The sequence below is a fragment of the Carettochelys insculpta genome, chromosome 2 (genome assembly GCF_033958435.1).
Source record: "Carettochelys insculpta isolate YL-2023 chromosome 2, ASM3395843v1, whole genome shotgun sequence".
Taxonomy (NCBI): Eukaryota; Metazoa; Chordata; order Testudines; family Carettochelyidae; genus Carettochelys; species Carettochelys insculpta.
The window spans coordinates 196,818,580-196,836,216 of record NC_134138.1 but is presented as its reverse complement, the minus strand read 5'-3'; the positions used below and the strand labels follow the sequence as shown (position 1 = coordinate 196,836,216).

Here is a 17,637-nt window from a genome sequence, read left to right as displayed (position 1 = left end):
AGGTGCCACAATCAGGCCTTTGCAACGCAGCTCAGGAAACATAAATCCACACAGCATATAAATACCAGGGTCTTGAGTGAGGAGAGGCCGAATCTTTGATGTAAATGTGCATTGCTTCATTGATTTCAGCTGTGTTAATTTCTATATATATCAGCTGAGAATCTGACCTACACTGTTTATGTCCAAATAAATTTGTTAGTCTGTAAGGTGCCACAGGACGACTTGTTGTTTTTGTGGATACAAACTAACTTGGCTAGCCCTCTGATACTTGATACCAAAGATTGTCATTTTTAATTGGGTACAAATTTTGTATCACTGGATGACAATAAAAAAGAACAGTGGAAGGAGAGCAAACATTAGTGAGATTTCAAAAGAGATTGAAACTGTAGCCAGGTGAAATACTGTCCCATACAAAGTCTTGGAAACTTACATGTATAAGTTGAACCTCTCTAATCCAGAACTCTCTCATCCAGCAAACTCCATAATCTGACATGATTTTTGTTAGACAGATGACCATTTATCATGGGTGTGCATAGTTTCCGGTGGTCCTATATAGTTTGTTTATAGCCACCAGTCCTGGGTCTGAGTGTTCCGTGCTGTTATTTAGCTGTAATTTACCCCTAAATGCCCTCTAAGAGCCCAGTAAGCAGTGGAAGCATTAGCAATGTGCTAGACAAAATTGACCTCCCGTCGTCCAACAAATTCTCTTGTCTGACACTGGCCAGGTCCCAAGGGTGCTGAGATTCTATAGGGATCCCCTCTAATAATCAATTCTGAGATCACCTTTATCACCATTTAAAAAACTCTGTTCTTCAAATGCATAAAGGTGAGCAATCTCCATTATTTTTAATTATTATTTGTTTAGCACCAGCATTTATTTGTTTCACACTGTGCAGTACAATACAAAGAAGAAAGACCGTTCCTGCACAGAAGAGTTTATAATCTATTACCCAGCCTTGACTGTGCTCAGGGAGACTACTCACATGTATGAAGTTAAGCATGAAGGTATCTTAGGGGTGTGTCCACCCTTGAATGTTTTAGCTTGAGTTCTTTGCCACCTAACTGAAGGTAGGTAACATGTTTGTAAAAGCAAGAGTGGAGCTTCTCCAGATGTTTGGTTCAGAACTGAGCTCAGCTTGAAGTGGCTGTCACGTATTATATCTTGGTACATGTGTTTCATTGTGGAGGGTTCACACTAGCCATTACCAATGTGTTAGCTTCCTGGAGTTTGTGTGTAATTGGCTATCTGGAGATTAAAAACCCTAGTGCAGGCAAACCCTAAATGCTTGTAAGGTCCTGAAAGAGTAACACAGTGTCTCACTCAAAGAGTTAGCACCAAACCTTATTACAGCTGGCATCACTTCTAAAATGTTTAGTGTAAAACAGAGAGACAAATAAGGGCTTGAGTCTCCACTTCATTAGTATTACACTGGGATGGGTTCCTCCTCCTCTGGGGAATCACACTGGTATAAAGCTAGTTAATCAGAAAAATCAGACCCTCTGTATTTTACTGGTGTGGTGGATAATATGCCTCTTCTCTAGTATTGTGTGGGACCTGTTGGAGTTGGACAGCATTGCAAATAATTTTAGAAATGAATTATCACACAGGAAATACCAAAGTACGTAAATGAAAAATAATTTGCTCAACCAGCAGCTTTATGTATTTCCTTTGCTATTATGCAAGATGTCTTTATTTAAGTGAGAGCTTTCTGGCAGATGGCTGAAAATCTCCCCTGTCATGTGGAAGAAAGGTGTTCAGGTCTCAATCCTAGCTAGATACAGGCAGGCAGACCTTTCCAAAGTCAGAGGAATTCTTCAGGGTGCAGGGATTCACTCACATGCACCTAGTTACAGGATCGGGGCATAGGTTGTATTCATTCTGTGGCAGAGACAGTCTTTTAATATGTGTGCATAGTGCCTAGAGTAGGGATGGGCAATAATTTTTGTTGGAGGGGGCACTCTATGAATTTTGGTAATTTATCAGAGGCCAGCTCCAGGTCCATAAAAGTGGAAGGGGCAAGGCCCAGAGAGCTGGACCTAGCCTGTTGCCACTTGCAGCAGTGTTGAACAAGAACTATGACTTGTTTTCATCTGTCTTTATTTTCCCTGCCTTCCTTCTATCCAAGATTTGTTTCCCACTCTCCCACAGTCACCTCATCTGCAGCATTCTCCAGTGTCATTTCACAATACTAGGAGTCCTCCTTTCCCACTGTGCCTATTTTTTGAACCACGTTGACCACCTAATACAAATTGTGCCTGATGATGATGCCCAGAACTACTTTGAAGGATGAACTATATGTTGTGCCATCACAAACTGGTGCAAGCAGGATTCAAATTCCTTAATGTAATGAGGAGTGAGGACCATGTGCTTGGTGTCAGATTCTTCTCTTATGGAGCACCTAGGGTAATTCCATTGAAACCATAAAGAATTTTTAGCCTGTGAATGGAACTCCTGAGGATTCCAATGTGTAAACAATTACACTTTGCCCCTTAAGAATTTGTAGCTCATTCGTACCCTCACTTAGGGTGAGGATTTGCTGTTAATATCTGGTCTATTTAGTATAGTTAACTTAGTTTTTCTTGTTTGTTTATGCGCTAGGGAATCTGCTTTGATTCAGTTGCTATCCCTGGGACTTACTTAAATTGTATCCTTTGTATCAAAACAAAAAAACAGTCCAGTAGCACTTCAAAGACTAATAAAATAATTTATTAGGTGATGAGCTTTCATGGGACAGACCCACTTCTTCAGATCATAGCCATATTGGAACAATTTAAGGCACAGAGAACCAAAAATAGCAATCAAGGTTGCCAAATCAGAAAAATATTATCAAGGTGAGCAAATCAGAAAGTAGAGGGGCAGAAGGGGTGGCGGGAAGTCAAGAATTAGATTAAACCAAGTATGCAAAAGGGCCCCTAAAACAAACAAAAAAATTCCTATCCTGGTTCAAACCATGTGTTAATGTGTCGAATTTGAATATAAAAGATAGTTCAGCAGCCTCTCTTTCCAAAGTAGTGTGAAAATTCCTCTTCAGTAAGATGCAAACTTTCGGTAAGACGCAAACCTGTGTGTGTTCTGGTGAAAGTGCTGGTTGAACCTAAAGGGCTTGGCAGCTTGTCACAGCAGTATAATGTAAGAGCCCAGGCTGGTGGATGAGGCGGACTCAGTGGTACTCCAGTTCCACGTGGCACCTTGAGGGGAACCTGTCAGAGAGCTGTTTATTGTTCCATTTAGGGAGTGTCTAGCCAGGTAAAAATTAGTCAGGAATTATGTTTTGAAGCACTCCATGCATATGTCACAATTTAATAATTTATTTTATCTTTAGTTATAGTTTTATTTTTCTACTTTAAATATAAGAGTTGTTGGTAGGGCTGAGGAAATAAATAAAAAACATCCTGTAAAAGCGACTGAGAAACAGACTATGAAACATACAAACCTCTTTGTTGACTAACACCTTCTTGACACTGGCATTTGTGGTTTAGGCAGAAATTCTTATAGTGCCACGTCAACCCTATAATTATTTCATTTTTTTAACCCGTTTTTTTAACCCGTTAACATTTTTTTCTTGACCTGATTACCATGATTGACTTATGCCCATACAACAGTTTTATTCAAAATGTACATACACCTGCATTCACCGCACTTCCTAGTTTTGTGTGCATCACTGTTTTCTCAATGTATTGTGGGAAGATCTGAGCAGCTGTCTCAGAGGGAGCAGAGAGCCCTCCATATAGGCACAAAGTGGGGCACCAGTAAGTAGCATGTAAAGAAGTGCATGTATTCTGGACGGCACAGAGAGGCGAGAGGAAGAACTGGCTGCTTATATGCTTTGTAAGACTACCTAGAGTGACAAGAGTTAATGCTAAATAGTATTGGAAGTGGTGTTCCCTATAAGCTGAGCTCTTGGGTGGCTGCACAGGAGAGATTGAAGTGCCGCCCAGCTGATTAGCAGAGTGCCCACAGTCAGCCACATGTGTTTCTATTGGTGGTGCACAGCTGTACATGTCTTGGTGTACATAACACAATTTCTTCCACCCACGGATGGAAAAAATTTAGAGGGAACACTGAGTGAAAGGGATTTTAAATCTCATGCTTCAGGTGGTAATTAGGAGCAGACCTTCCTGGGAACAGATTATCCCACATCTGCCTATACAGAGTTTGTTGGGTCTTTGTATGGATCCCAGTTGCTGTTGGAGACATGATACTCAACTAAATGGACCATGATTGTCTGTTGAGACCAATATTTCTGTGTAGGTAGTGAGACCACACTGGCTGCACTGGTGAAACTTACTGTTGTGGGTGTCAGGATCAGGAATTCTATAGTTTGCAGGAGGAGGTGTTGTTAGAGAGACCTGCTATTTATTTGAAGACAGATGGATAGGTTTATAGTCACAGAAGATTATTAATATGTCTCAAACAAGGATTTGGAGGGATCAGGGAAAGGGAAAACAGACAAGAACAAAGAAAAAGAATCACGTGGAACCACAATGGGAAGTTTGAGCATGTAAACAGATTATAGTTTAATGTAAAAAGTCAGGTTAAAAGTCACATCAGACCACGATTCTTCTGCTAGCATCTTTAAAACAAAGCTCTGAAACGTCTTTGTTGCTTATAAGCATCCCCATAGCGCTAGTTTTCCATTACTGCAACCCAGCCTTAGATCACACATGAAAGAGCTGGATGAGCTCCTCCTTACACCTTTCATCTGCACCCATGATAAAAACTGCTGCAGAGTTTCACCCAGTTACCAGTCTTTGCTCAGGAATGACAGGACTCAGATGCAGTGGGTGTAATGCTTGGATTGCCTGAAGCCTGCTTGTGCCATACCAGTCTCAAGGGGCAGTTACACAAGCTCTTCACTTTCATAAGCTGCAGTTAGCTGACTGATACCCTCTGTGCAACTTTTATAATGGACACATGCTTGTTGCCTCTACATTGTGGGAAGCAGTGCAAGTTTTTGAGCCCTCCTCTTCAGTGGTTTGCCATTGCTTCATGATCCCTTGGTGCTTACCACGTCTGATGTTCTTTATGATTTTCTGGAAGTTCTTCCTGAACTTCACTCCAATAAAGAAATACAGAACAGGGTTGAGACAGCCATGGAGATAAGCAATTGCTTCTGTTATGACCACCGCTGCAGTGTAATTATCATCCAGGTAGAAGTCCAAGTGTATACTACGTATGAGTATCAATAAATTGTAGGGTAACTGAGTAAGAATGAACACCACTATGATAGCAAATATTATTCTTAATGATTTGTGCTTTTGGAAACTTCTGGCATGAAGTAAAGTTTTGATAATTACTGAGTAACAAATAATCATCGTTAGCATAGGAATAAAAAATCCAAGAGTCAGCTGGAGTACTTTAAGACCCAGCTCTGTGAGATGGGAAGGGTACAATGCATGACAAATTGACTTATCGTGGTTTGCTTGTGTGCTATATATAAATTGCGGTACTGCAAATGCTAGTGACACAACCCAAACTAAGATGCACATGGCCTTCCCACAAACCATTCTTTTGGCTTGACTCACATGGGCTTTGGTGGCTTGGGCAATAGCGATAAACCTGTCAATAGTTATACAAGTGAGGGTTAGCATTGAAGTATACAGATTCAAAGTGTATAGGCCTCGTATAATTTTACACATGATGGAGCCAAAGATCCACTCATGAGCAGCAGAATATGCCCAGAATGGTAAGGTGGAAAGAAAAAACAAATCGGCTGTAGCCAAGCTCACTAAAAACACATCTGTCAGCGTCTTCAGTTTCTCACAGAAAATATATATGATAAGGACCAAAAAATTTCCTATGAGTCCAAAGGCAAAAGCTAATGCATACATACAGGGCAGGAAGATTTTGCTGGCTCTGAGAAAATTATCGTTTTCAGTGTAATCGTTCCATGTGAGGTTGAGGTCTAGGTAATCATCTGGAGTCACCATGATGTCTTCTTTTTAAGAGCTACCTGTAATCACACACATCCAAAATTATTTTCTTGATGCGTAAAACAGTTATTATCATCTATCCAGCAGATGGACACAATGCTACTAAAGCTGATATCTAAAAGCAAAGAGACAATTGTTGTGGTAAAAACCAGCATATAATTATTTGTCTGATAGAAACCACATTACCACTGTGCTTCAGACCCAACAGCTTGTGAAGCTGTATGTCCCGAAAGCAGGTACAGTACACGCTCAGTTTAATGGACCATTTGTGGGAGAGGGTTGTCCATTGTTGCCAAAGTTGCATTGAATGTGAGGGTTTACTGCCCCTGCCAGTCCCCCTCTTGCCCCCGCGCAGAAGGCTAAAAAGAAAAACCTGACTTACCAGAGCTGCCAGTGGAGCAGCTGCTGGACCCCCACGTGGCTGGCAGCGCCTTGCTGCATGTGGCTAGAGGCGCCCCCCGGCATGGCTGGAGAAGCCCTGCCATGCACGGTTCTAAGCTCCTTGCCATGCATGGCAGAGTAGCCCTGCCACACGTGGCTCAAAGCGGGGTGTCTCTAGCCACACGTGGGGAGGCACTTCCAGCCACGGGGGCGTCCTGCAGCCCAAAGAACCGCCTCCAGAGCCACCATGTGCTCCTCCCACCAGCGGTGGGGCACAAGTGCCATCTGCCCATGTACGCCCCCCACGCCTTGTGGGAGGACTGTAAGGCAGCTCTGGCAATGGGAGTGGTGGCTTCTCTAGGACACAGCAGAGGTAAGTCCCTTTACTTTTTGTTTTTCAGGGCCGGGGGGAGAGGAATTTAAGATTTTACTGACCCCAGCAGACTTCAGGAACAATGGGAGGGACATCCGTTGTTCCCCAAGTCCGCTAAATAGGGGTCCATAAAATTGAGGGTTTATTGTACATTGGTTTTAATACAGATTTACATTGACTTGAACTGAGAGGGTTCATGTTTCCAATGCCCCAAATTTCAGACAGTAGCACAGGAACGTTTTTTAAATGTGGGGATGCTGAATCTGGAGCCTGTCAACCCTCAGTCCCTGCTGAGACCTGAAGAAGAGTCTCGGGAATGCAGGGCAGTAGCAGAGCCCCCAGGCATGTGCAACCCTGCATCACTAGTTCTTGTGCCTATGATTTCGGAGTCATGGTGATCGGGGCTTTGGTGTAGGCCCATCATTAAAATTAGTGTTTGCGTGCTAATGAGTTTGCTCTTGGCGAAAGAATGGGAACCTCTGTCAGAAAGTGCCACTTAGATCTTCTCCAGCACTAATTGTCACAGCAGACTGCACTTTCTTGAATTCATGGAAAAAGAACCCCTCCCATCCTTCACTGAGCTGTGGTGGGGGACAGCTCTTCCTAATTCCAATTTTCATGTATCATGTTCAAACATACCCCGTTTTCACTACAATGGCCAGTTTGTCCATCAGATGCCATGCATACTTATAGGTCTCACTTCCTCCAGAGGTGGTTAGATTGTGAGCTTTACAAGGCAGGCTGCCTGTCTGGTTATGTTTGTGAGCATATGACTTGTGTCACTACCAGAACACAAATAACTAATAGCAACAGCCTGACATACAAATAAACAGCCCAAATAAATATTGCTGCTGTTTTTCACGGGATCATCTGATTCATTATTTATAAATGCTCAGGTGTGTGCAAATTCTGGCTACATCTACACTGCAGATATCTTTCCAAAGAAGCTCTTCTGGAAGATCTCTTCTGAAAGTACTTTTGAAAGAGTGCGTCCACACACAAAAATGTGAAGCAAAAGAGTGGTCTGCTCTTTGAAAAGAGAGCGTCCACACAGCCACCGAAAAGAATGGGCCAGGGATCACTAAATCAGACCCCATGAGGACTGCTCTTTTGAAAAAAAGGGCATTTGGAGCATCTACACACACTTTCTTCTGAAAGAAGCTTTTGAAAGGGGGTGTTCTTCCTGAAATGTGAAAGGAAGAGCGCTTTCAAAAGGAGTGCTGCATTTTTCAATTTACTTTCGAAAGGACACTTTTTGGCTGGGTCTACACTTGCCTTCCTCTTTTGAAAAAGAAGTGCAAATGAGAGAAATCAAAAATGCAAATGAAGCACTGATTTACATATCTTGTACTTCATTTGCATAATCTCTTTTACAAAGGGATTCTTTCAAAAGAAAAAAAGCAGTTTAGACCAGGCTCTTTTAAAAATAAACTCCATCTTCAGAAGAACCCTTCTTCCCAAAACAAAATAGGATCTTTCAAACGAGCCCCCTTCTTTCAAAAAAACTTCTGAAAGAACTTGCTAGCGTAGACACAGCCTCTGGCAGTTTAAGAGATTTTAACGTGAGTATGTTTTCACCCTAGACTTGTGTGATTCATTATTCACCATTTGTTTTTCCCATGTTCAGATGTTTTAGGCATCCATTTAGAAAGCAGTAGCAACACTGTGTGGATTTGGCGACCCATCTCACACTGTTCGCAGTAGAACTACCCATGAAATGAACTCCAACTCTGCAGACTAAGAGCAGAAGAATCTGGCCCCCACTGAGACTAATATTCACTGAATTTAGCCCTTTTCTCTGTTCTTGGAACAGGTGTGACTGATTTTGTGCAAACACGTTCACTATTTATCCGTATACATTAGGAGGTTTGGCCAAACAATTTGTGGCCTTTGGTGTCTGTAAACAGCTCAGGTCAATTATTCTTGCCAATTGCTCAATCACGTATGTCACTTGACATTGTTTCTTCTTCCTGGGCAGATGACTAAAAATTTTTCAAGCCAATTGTAAAGCCATTGGCAGGTGTCCCTTTTAAAAGTCAAATGACAGTTTTCAAGGAGACTACTCATACAGCAAGGTATTTCATAATTTAACTGAGATTAGCAGAATGCAACTCTGAATGATTTGATCACCTGGAATGGTTTATAGGCATCTGTTGATTAAATAATATCATCCAAGACATATGATTAAATGGTGCAACCCTTATGCCTTGGATGCATGTTGAGTCCAGAAGGCAAAGTCAAAAAGGCCTTCACCCAGCAGAGAAGTGGGGGAATCCTTGTGTGACTTCTTGAAGTGTTATTGGCTTAATATACAGTAGTTTCTGTTATCCTTTCAATTTACAGTTGTTTTTAAAAAATTAATAATCCCCCTTATAAAAGAATCAATGCATATTTTGAGACAGGGAAAATAATCAGCAAAATGAAATCATGGCCCACAATACGAAGGCAAGGTATATTGAAACAAACAGATAAGCCTTATTTTACATACTGTTCCAGGCACATAACATCAAGCAGCTGATGTTTCCATACCCTTTCAGTGGCAAAATGTTTGTGTCCTGTGCGCTGAAACAAAATAATTTATACATATTGAACTATATAATGTGACAAAATAACACTATTGTGTTATGTTAAAAATATTACAGTGCCTAATGTAGCTAAGGAAAGTATCTCATTTTTCAACTGACTTGTCTCTGCTTTTGAAGGCTTAGAAACAGTATTTTTAAGTTAAAGAATGTATTGCATTGACCCTTTTATGTCTAAATACTCTTTTCCACAACTAAGCTATATTTTTCCAACTTCTGATGACAATGTTTTTGATAGTATATACCAAGAACTTAGCAGTAGCTCAGTTCTTGCCCCATTCAAGTCAATGGGAGGTTTATTAATCATTTCAGAGGAAGAAGAGTTAGATTAAATTGTAAGTCAGACACACATATCAGTTTGTGTTTCAAAATCTGTTCTCAATAACATAGTAAAAGTATGAATTAGGGCATAATTTCTCATATACTCCTAGCACATCTTGGCTGAAATTATGCTTGCGTCCTTCCATGCACTGGATTCCCTCTGAAATCTGTAATCTGCACATACAGGGAGAACAGAATATTGTAGAAAAGATTTTAAGAGGATCTGAGAATTGCATTTGGACCTTAGAATGAGTGATAAGTTCAGGCATTTTCTTGTTTTTTACTGGGGAATATGAGTCATTATTCTGTATATAAATTGGATAATTAACATCATTAATCAGATAGGAACTGATTAACTGAGGTCATCAAGAGTGACTTTTAAATAATTTTTTAAATGGTGATTTTGACTTTTTCGTAGTGTCTAAAGGAAGCCCAGAAGGTTTTTCCTCCCCCCCACTCTTTGGTTCTTGTTCTCTTAAAAAGCCAGGGGGCGGTGGGGGGGCTGCTTGTTTTTATCCAGTGAGATCCCGCACTCCAATAACTGGCAACTACAAAAAAGAGCCCACATGCATGAGAATAGGCTGATTTAACAAAACCAAAACATCATCTTTGCCTGAGATGAAGCAATGAAAATTTTGGGCTCAAATCAGTTTTGCAAGGAAACTGAGCTTCTGGAATGGCAAGGTGAAAACAAGAACCAACTCAGGGTATGGCCCAGTCCACCCACTGAAACGTAGACAAGTCCATGGTTCTGTCTTTTCTCATGGGATGTCACCTCTTTAAAAAGGATAAGTAACCTTAATTATTGGGGGAAAAAAAAGTTCTGGTTTATTCTTGATGGATTTTCACAAATATATTTGATATAATTATAATCAGTAACTCATGCTGCATTTTTTTAAACGTAGTACTTTTTATTCAGTTCAGCTATTATCCACAAGGCAAATAATCTCATACATTGGAATTGCTACCTGTTATCAGAGCACCAATCCAGCTGCACCTATTTTTTAAAAATAACAAAATAAAAAAGAAAGAATTGGGACCCTGCCAAGTAGAACATCTGTTCATGGTAAAATAATGAAAGAAATATTAAGGGAACCGGGAGTGGGGTCAGGGGGTGTTACTGAACATCTTGAGAATAACGGAAGTGCCCCTGACTAATGTAGGTTTATAAATTAATGTGATGATTTTGGGGGGAGGTTTCTAAAATTACTGCACAAAGCAGATGAAAGTTATTTGGATTTTAAAGCTCTGGAGGCTTACTTACAATTTGAATTCAGATTGGCTTGTCTTGGAAAAGATGTGGGCTGAAAATGATTTAAATACTGTAAACTTTAAGTGGTCGTGAATGGCAGCATAATTCTTGTGGAGCAATGGGGGATCTGCCACGTATTAATGAACTGGAGAAGGGAGGAAATAATTCAGGGGCAGAGTATATCAGTCTGTTCTGTGCATGGAGTGATGAGTTCCAACTCCCCCTTTCTCACCTCCACCTGGGTGGTCAGAACAGGAAAGTCTAATTGATCTTCTTTATCTCTAACTTCCCTTTTTCCAGTGCACTCCCATGCCTGAGCAAAACCATAATACACCTGGCCAGTTTCCCAGTTCTTCCTTAGTAGGGATCCAAGAACAACATAACCACCCTGCTATTTAAATAGTTCTTACCCTGACGTAGAAACTGCTCAATGATAATACTCTGAGCTCAGTTGCCTTTTGGCCTATTGGGGTGCAACTTGCACCCACTGCTACCAGGGATAGATTAGCTGTGTCCAAAAAGTACATACCCTTTTGGTCTGGCACCATCCCTGTGATTCTAGGCAGCTTTAAACTGCAACCGGAGCCTGCTGGGGGTATATCATTGCATCAGCACATCCCCAAGGCTACCAGGAGGTGCTGATCCCTTCAGGTTCCCCAGGATAGTAAGATTAAATTTTACATCGTTCAGCATCATTCACAAAACAAAAATCCCAACCCTTTTATGTGATAGGTCTAAATACATATTTTAATAAAAATTATAATTAGTTCCAATTATATACACAAAAATTACCCAATAATCTTTTTTTTTCCTCAGTACCCCTGTGATTTCTGTAGCTTTAAAATCTGTTCTGAGCATAATATTTAAAAGGGCTTTTGAGATCTGAGCTACTACTTTGGCTGTTATGAACAGATGAAGGTGAAATTGTCTTGCATCCTTCTTTTGTTTTTGAGCAAGCCCTAGCTGGAAAAGAGATTGTTTAGAAGGATGTTATTAAAAACTTTGCCATCAAACATCTGTATCCAGAATATCTGTCTGATTCAAAGTATTAGAGGATTTTTTTTTAAATTAGGATATATTTAAAAAGGACTAACTACAAAGTTGAAATATCACACAGAGGTTTGAAATAATCTACCTATCCTGAAGGAATTCCCATTTTAGAGGTAGAAGTTACCTTGGCATGTAATAAAATCTTTCACTCAAGTGGATTTTAAAAAGATTTAAACTGCCCAATATTTTGTTCTACCTTTGTGTATGTACCTCTTCCAATTTGAAGTAAGAGAAAATAGTCACTTACGAGAAGATGATTTGTGGTGGTGAAGAGTTGTGTCGCCTACCTTTCAAAGGAAGTCTGAAGACGGCGGTGACTCTATATATTTTTCATGTTTTTCTGCCTGTGATGTTTCCTGTTGGTATTCTGGGCTGTTGTGTTTTTTTCTTACCAAAAATAGCGGTTGTGATGGTTTTTGTTGACATGACATCTGTGTTTCCAAATAGATCTTTTTCAGTTGCGCGATACGTCCTAAAGGAGACTGTACAAGACATGTAAAAAGACTTGCTGAAAATATCTGTGATCTTCAAGGCGACAAACACTAGTTCCACTGAAGACCAGGAACCGTTGCCTATTGAAATGGCCTCAAGTTATTTACAAGACAGTTTCTCCAATTTTTACTGCCAATGGGGGGAGGGAAGAACAAAGGGGGTAGTTGCCCCCAGGCCCTGCATTTCAAAAGGGCCTGGGGCTCCAGCCACCGCTGCTGAAGATGTAGCAACGGCAGCAGTCGGACCTCCAGGCTCACACTCTGAGGGAGCGTGAGGGGCAGGGGCAGGGCCAACTGTCCTAAGCCTGCCCCTTCTTACCTTGGTCCCTTCCACAGGGATTGTTCATCCTGCTGACCAGTACCAGTTTCCACTCTCTATACATAGTTCGTGGCAGTGAATCGTGAGTACTCAGTATTACAAATTTGATCTTTGTTGATTAGTTTTGATTGAACGCGCAGATCACATGACAGTGTTCCTGTCCATAGTTGGAACATTTCAATACATTCCAATACATTATAACTGGTTAAAAATATATTCCCAATTTTTCTAGTTTTTCATTTAAATTCAGGTGGGGCGGAGGAAGAGTCACAATTTTCAATTAAATCTTCTGTGACAGTTTCATCCCTTTTTTGGCTATTTCTAATGTGCCCTATAGAAAATGCTACCTTAGGGCCCATCTGAAGGCTCCAGAGACTCTGTCCAACTCCTAAAGAAAAGGGCTTCCTCGTGGCGGAGTCCCAGCTCTGTGATCTGCTGAGACGGTGGAAGGAGGAGGAGGAGGTATTGAAAGAAACTGGGGACAAGTTTTCTTCCCGTTTCAGGAACGGAGGATGGAGGTTGACGTTTTGCCCTTCTTCTTCAATTTGATTTCAAAAGAGCACATTGTGTGTGCTGTGTTTGCCCGCCCGCCTACACAGCTGGCTGCCAGAGGACACCATGCTCACACCCCTGACCGCATGCGAAGCAAAGTTAAAGAACTATGGCAGGGGTATGCCAAGGCTAGGCAGGAAGTTGCTAATGTCTATAAGTGACTCTTGGTCCTTGAAACAGCCATTGTTGGTCTTATTAAAACCAATAGCTATGTCTGTACTCGCATAGCAAATCGAAACTGTAGGCACTCTTTCTAAAGAGCATGCGGATCATCCACATACATGATGTGCTCTTTCAAAATCAAAGTGAAGGTGAAGGGGCTAAATATTGATTTCCATCATCCGTTCCTGAAATGGGAAGAAGGCGGCCCCCTTTTGGAATACTTTTTCCAAAGAGAAAGTGTGTGGACGGTATGCATTCTGCTCTTTTGAAAGAGGAGTCTTCCTTGGCAGCAGCCAGGAAGGACTGTGGAGATTGTGCTGCTGCGGGGCTCTATGGTGTTTACTCCCTGCTGTGCTTCAAGAACCATGCTCCCAGAAAGCCCTTTGTGGGAAGCAGAGAGCGTGCTTGAAACAGCTGAAACACGAGCTGCAGCCAGCAGCCTGACACACACTGCCCATTTTAAAAAACAAAACATTGCCAGCAGCCAGCCACACGAAAAATCAAAGGGCCCCCTCTTACCCATTTGAAGGCTCCAAGGACTCTGTCCAACCCCCGAAGAAAAGGCTCTCTCATGAATGAAGCCCGAGCTCTGTGGTTTGCTGGGGCTGTGAAAGGAGGAGGGGTATTGAAACAAATGGGGGGCAAGCACTGAAACACCGCTGCATTTGCCCGCCTGTGTACACAGCTGGCCACCAGAGGACATCCTGCTCACACCCCTGAGCAGGTGTGAAGCAAAGTTAAAGAACTACGGCAGGGGTATGCCAAGGCCAGGGATGCTGCCTGGTGATCAGGTGCAGGTCCCATGACCTGCCCGGATTATCAGGAGCTACACTGCCTCCTGGAGTCCAGGGAAAGCTCCCCCCCATAAGCTCTCCTGGATATGGCATTGGAAGAGCTGCACCCCAATGAAGAGGAGGAGTCTGGACCATGCAGCTGCCTGATGGGAGACAGGACAGAACCAGCGACAGAGGGCTCCAGTGACGAGGGGCACCTCATCATAGACATCCTGTCCTGCTTCTCCAGCAGGGCAATGGCCAGCCATACATCAGTGGAACCTGCAGAGGGTCACTCTGGTAAGTACCCAATCGGGCACACAGCCGGGAGCATTGGACAGTGGCACCCCAGCCGCCAACAGAACACCCACACAAGTGCTACACCCATGCCCGACACAGAGCAGGTCCCCCGGGACAGCACCACAAGCTGCATGCGTGGGGAATTCGGGGTGGTGGTGAACCACGACAGAATGTCTGGGAACCCCGAGGAACATTTCATACACCTATGATGCCTGTTGCTGGGGATTGTGGCTGGTGCTTGGGGTGAAGGTCAGGGGTGGTCCTCCAGCCTCCAACCATGGACTGATTGGGTTCCTGTCCATCCTTACAGATGTGCCAGTGGAGGGCCGTGAGTCGCCCGACACTGTGTTGCTCCACGGTGAGGAAGAGGAGGAGGGAGAATGGTTACCAGCCACCGTCCCCAGAAGAGGAGCTCACAGCCAGAGGGCAAGACAACGGGCAGATGCCACAGAGGCACCCCACTGGCTTGTGGACGTTGCCCAGCTGGACCATGGCCAGTACACTTGGCAGAGGGAGGCATGGACAGAGCTGGTGGGGCACCTCAGAGACGTCACCAAGATCCTAGGGAGCACACAGCGTTCCTGAGAAAAATCTTGGCCTCCCCTGCTGCACCCGCCCCCCACCCAGGGATCTCACACTGCTCGTCCTCAAGAGCAGGCACCCTCCTCTGCACAGCCTGATGCCACCAGGCCCTACCTCCCTGTGCATCCCGCCCCTTCACAGCTCTGCCATGGACCCCATATCAGAGGTGGAAGTGTTACATGGGGCCAACGTGGCTCACAGCCATCCATCCCCGTCCTGAAGTAGTGCACCCCTCCCCATGCCAGGTAAGATCCCTGTTACCCACCCATCATATTCCTGCCCTTCCCCCTCCCAGTTAAGTTGACCCCACCCTTCACCCAGTCTTCCCTTTTCCACTCCTCTGGTTAAAGTCCCCATTACCCAGCCATCATATTCCTCCTTTCCCTGCTCCCAGTTAAGTTCACCCCAGCCCACACACAGTGTTCCCTCCTCCACCATCCTGGTTAAGCTCCTGAATTTGCCCCCATCCCATTTGATGTTTACCCCACTCCAAGTTTCGGTTCCCCACTGTCCTGTATGGCTTTATTTCCCCCTCCCACTTTTCCACAAACCCAACCTACTCAGGTCTACCTTGTACATTGTTATTCCCTTGTTGTTTTGTAGAGAAAGGTTGTACATTTGTAAATGAAACAGTTTTTGTTAAGACATAAATCATTATTTTTCAAACAATGCATTGTCCCTTATTGTCGTTGGGGGGATGGTGGGTGTGTAGTGCGGTCTTTATGGGGGAATGGAGAGTGTACTATGAATGGAAGGGGCTGCGTGGGTTGACCATAGGCAAGGGTCATTGAGGCTCACGGTCAAACATCTCTCAAAAAGCAGCCCAAATGTGGACACCCTCACGCTGAGCCTGTTGGCTTGGGGCAGGGACTGGCTGCTCAAGGCCGGGACCATACTCTGCTGCCCACCCTGGGGGGAAACACCTCACTGTTGCCCTCCACCATGTTGTGAAGAAAACAACAGGCACCCACCACCTGGGGGACGTTCCGTAGCCCCACCTCCAGGCATGTTAGGAGGCACTGACATCAGCCCTTCAGGCACCCAAAGGCCTGCTCCACCACATTTCCAGCCCAGCTGAGGCAAGTGTTAAATGCCTCCTGGGAGGGGTCTGGGTGGCCGGTGTTGGGCCACATCAGCCAGAGCAGCAGGGGTAGGCAGCATCCGGCCACCGTACAGAGAGCCATGCTCACATCCCCGATCCTGATCTCCCTACATAGGACAAATGTCAGAGCCTCCACGAGGCAGCAGAGCCCAGAATTATGGAACACAAAGATGTCATGTGTCCATCCTGCCCAGCCCACATAAATGTCCATGAAGCATCCCTTGTTGTGCACCAACGCCTGTAGCACTACCGAGTAATAGCGTTTTCTATTGATGTAAGTTCCTGTGCTGTCTTCCGGGGCATGGATGGGGGTGTGCGTCCCATCCAAGGCACCAAAGCAGTTTGGAAAGCCGAGCGCTAAGAATCCTGCGATGGCTACATCCACATCCCCCACGCGGATGATCCTGTGCAGCAGCATCTCATTGATGACACTCACAACCTGCATGGGAGAAAAGGAGGGATTCAGGGGGCATCCACCATAACCCCTCCCACATGCCCACAGCCCCCTGCCCCCTTCTGCCAAGGTTCACCCTTTCCTGCGTTAAGACTCCACACTCGCACTGGTGACTGTGTGAGTCAAGCGTGACTACCGCCATGACCACAGCCCTGAAGGTGGCCTTGCCCACTCTCAACTGGTGACCCACTAAGCCGTAGTTGATCAGGGTGGCCAGCTTCCAGACGGCAATTGCTACCCACTTTTCAAACGGGAAGGCAGGCCTCATGTGTGTGTCCTCATGAGCCAAGCTGGGGGTGAGCCAGTGGCAGAGCTCCTGGAAAGTCTGCTTCCTCACTCAAAAGTTCTGCAGCCAACGAGCATCATCCCAGTCCCCCAGCACCAGTTGCTTCTTCAGTGGCTCCAGAGTCTCAGGGGCACTTGGGAGGGGAACGTCAGCACCATCCTGGGTCGAGCAGCTCCAGGCCCCTGGCATTGGGGGTTGGCCACAGAAGGAGTTGGAGGATAGCAGTGACCAGCCTGGACAGGTGGCCAACCAAGGCATGGAGGATTTCCAGCTGCAACAGAAGGAACTGCGGCTGAGGATCCCTCAGGGACAGGCTGCCAAGCACTGTGAGGTCCGTGCAGAGGCGCCGCGGGGCCTGTGAAACCTCTGTGAGCCAGAGCGACTGCAGGGTGTGGGAATTTGGGCGGAGCTGTTTAAGGGAGCGGCTGGCTGCAAGCCCAGGAAGGGCTTGTCAGCCATGTGACCCTGTCCATGCCGTTTCCCACACACCTCTTTCAAAAGAGCTCATTTGCGTGCGTAGATGCTCTCTTTCCAAAGAGCTGACCCGTCTTTCCAAAACCATTTATGTGTGTGGACGATCCCTTTTGAAAGAGATCCTTTTGAAAGGGATTGAATGGAAAAATATTGGGTTTTATATTTGCAAAAGAGACGACTAACGTAGATGTAGCTAATGTGTATGCGAAGCCCACTCTCAGGCCTAATGGAAGGAACCCTTAAGTCCCT

The 17,637-nt window shown here is 44.4% G+C and overlaps 2 protein-coding genes across 3 annotated transcripts in view; one reads left to right on the top strand and one right to left on the bottom strand.

Annotated features, from left to right (window-relative positions):
• FYCO1 (FYVE and coiled-coil domain autophagy adaptor 1) overlaps nt 1-17,637 on the top strand; it is a 93,017-nt gene that overhangs the window by 47,045 nt on the left and 28,335 nt on the right. The window lies entirely within an intron of this gene.
• Nucleotides 4,633-12,172, bottom strand: CXCR6 (C-X-C motif chemokine receptor 6). The gene is made up of 2 exons (XM_074986097.1): nt 12,141-12,172; nt 4,633-5,954 (listed from the first exon to the last, which is right to left on the bottom strand). Exon 2 carries the CDS (start codon nt 5,929-5,931, stop codon nt 4,903-4,905), a length of 1,029 nt encoding a protein of 342 aa, XP_074842198.1. The 5' UTR covers nt 5,932-5,954; nt 12,141-12,172; the 3' UTR covers nt 4,633-4,902.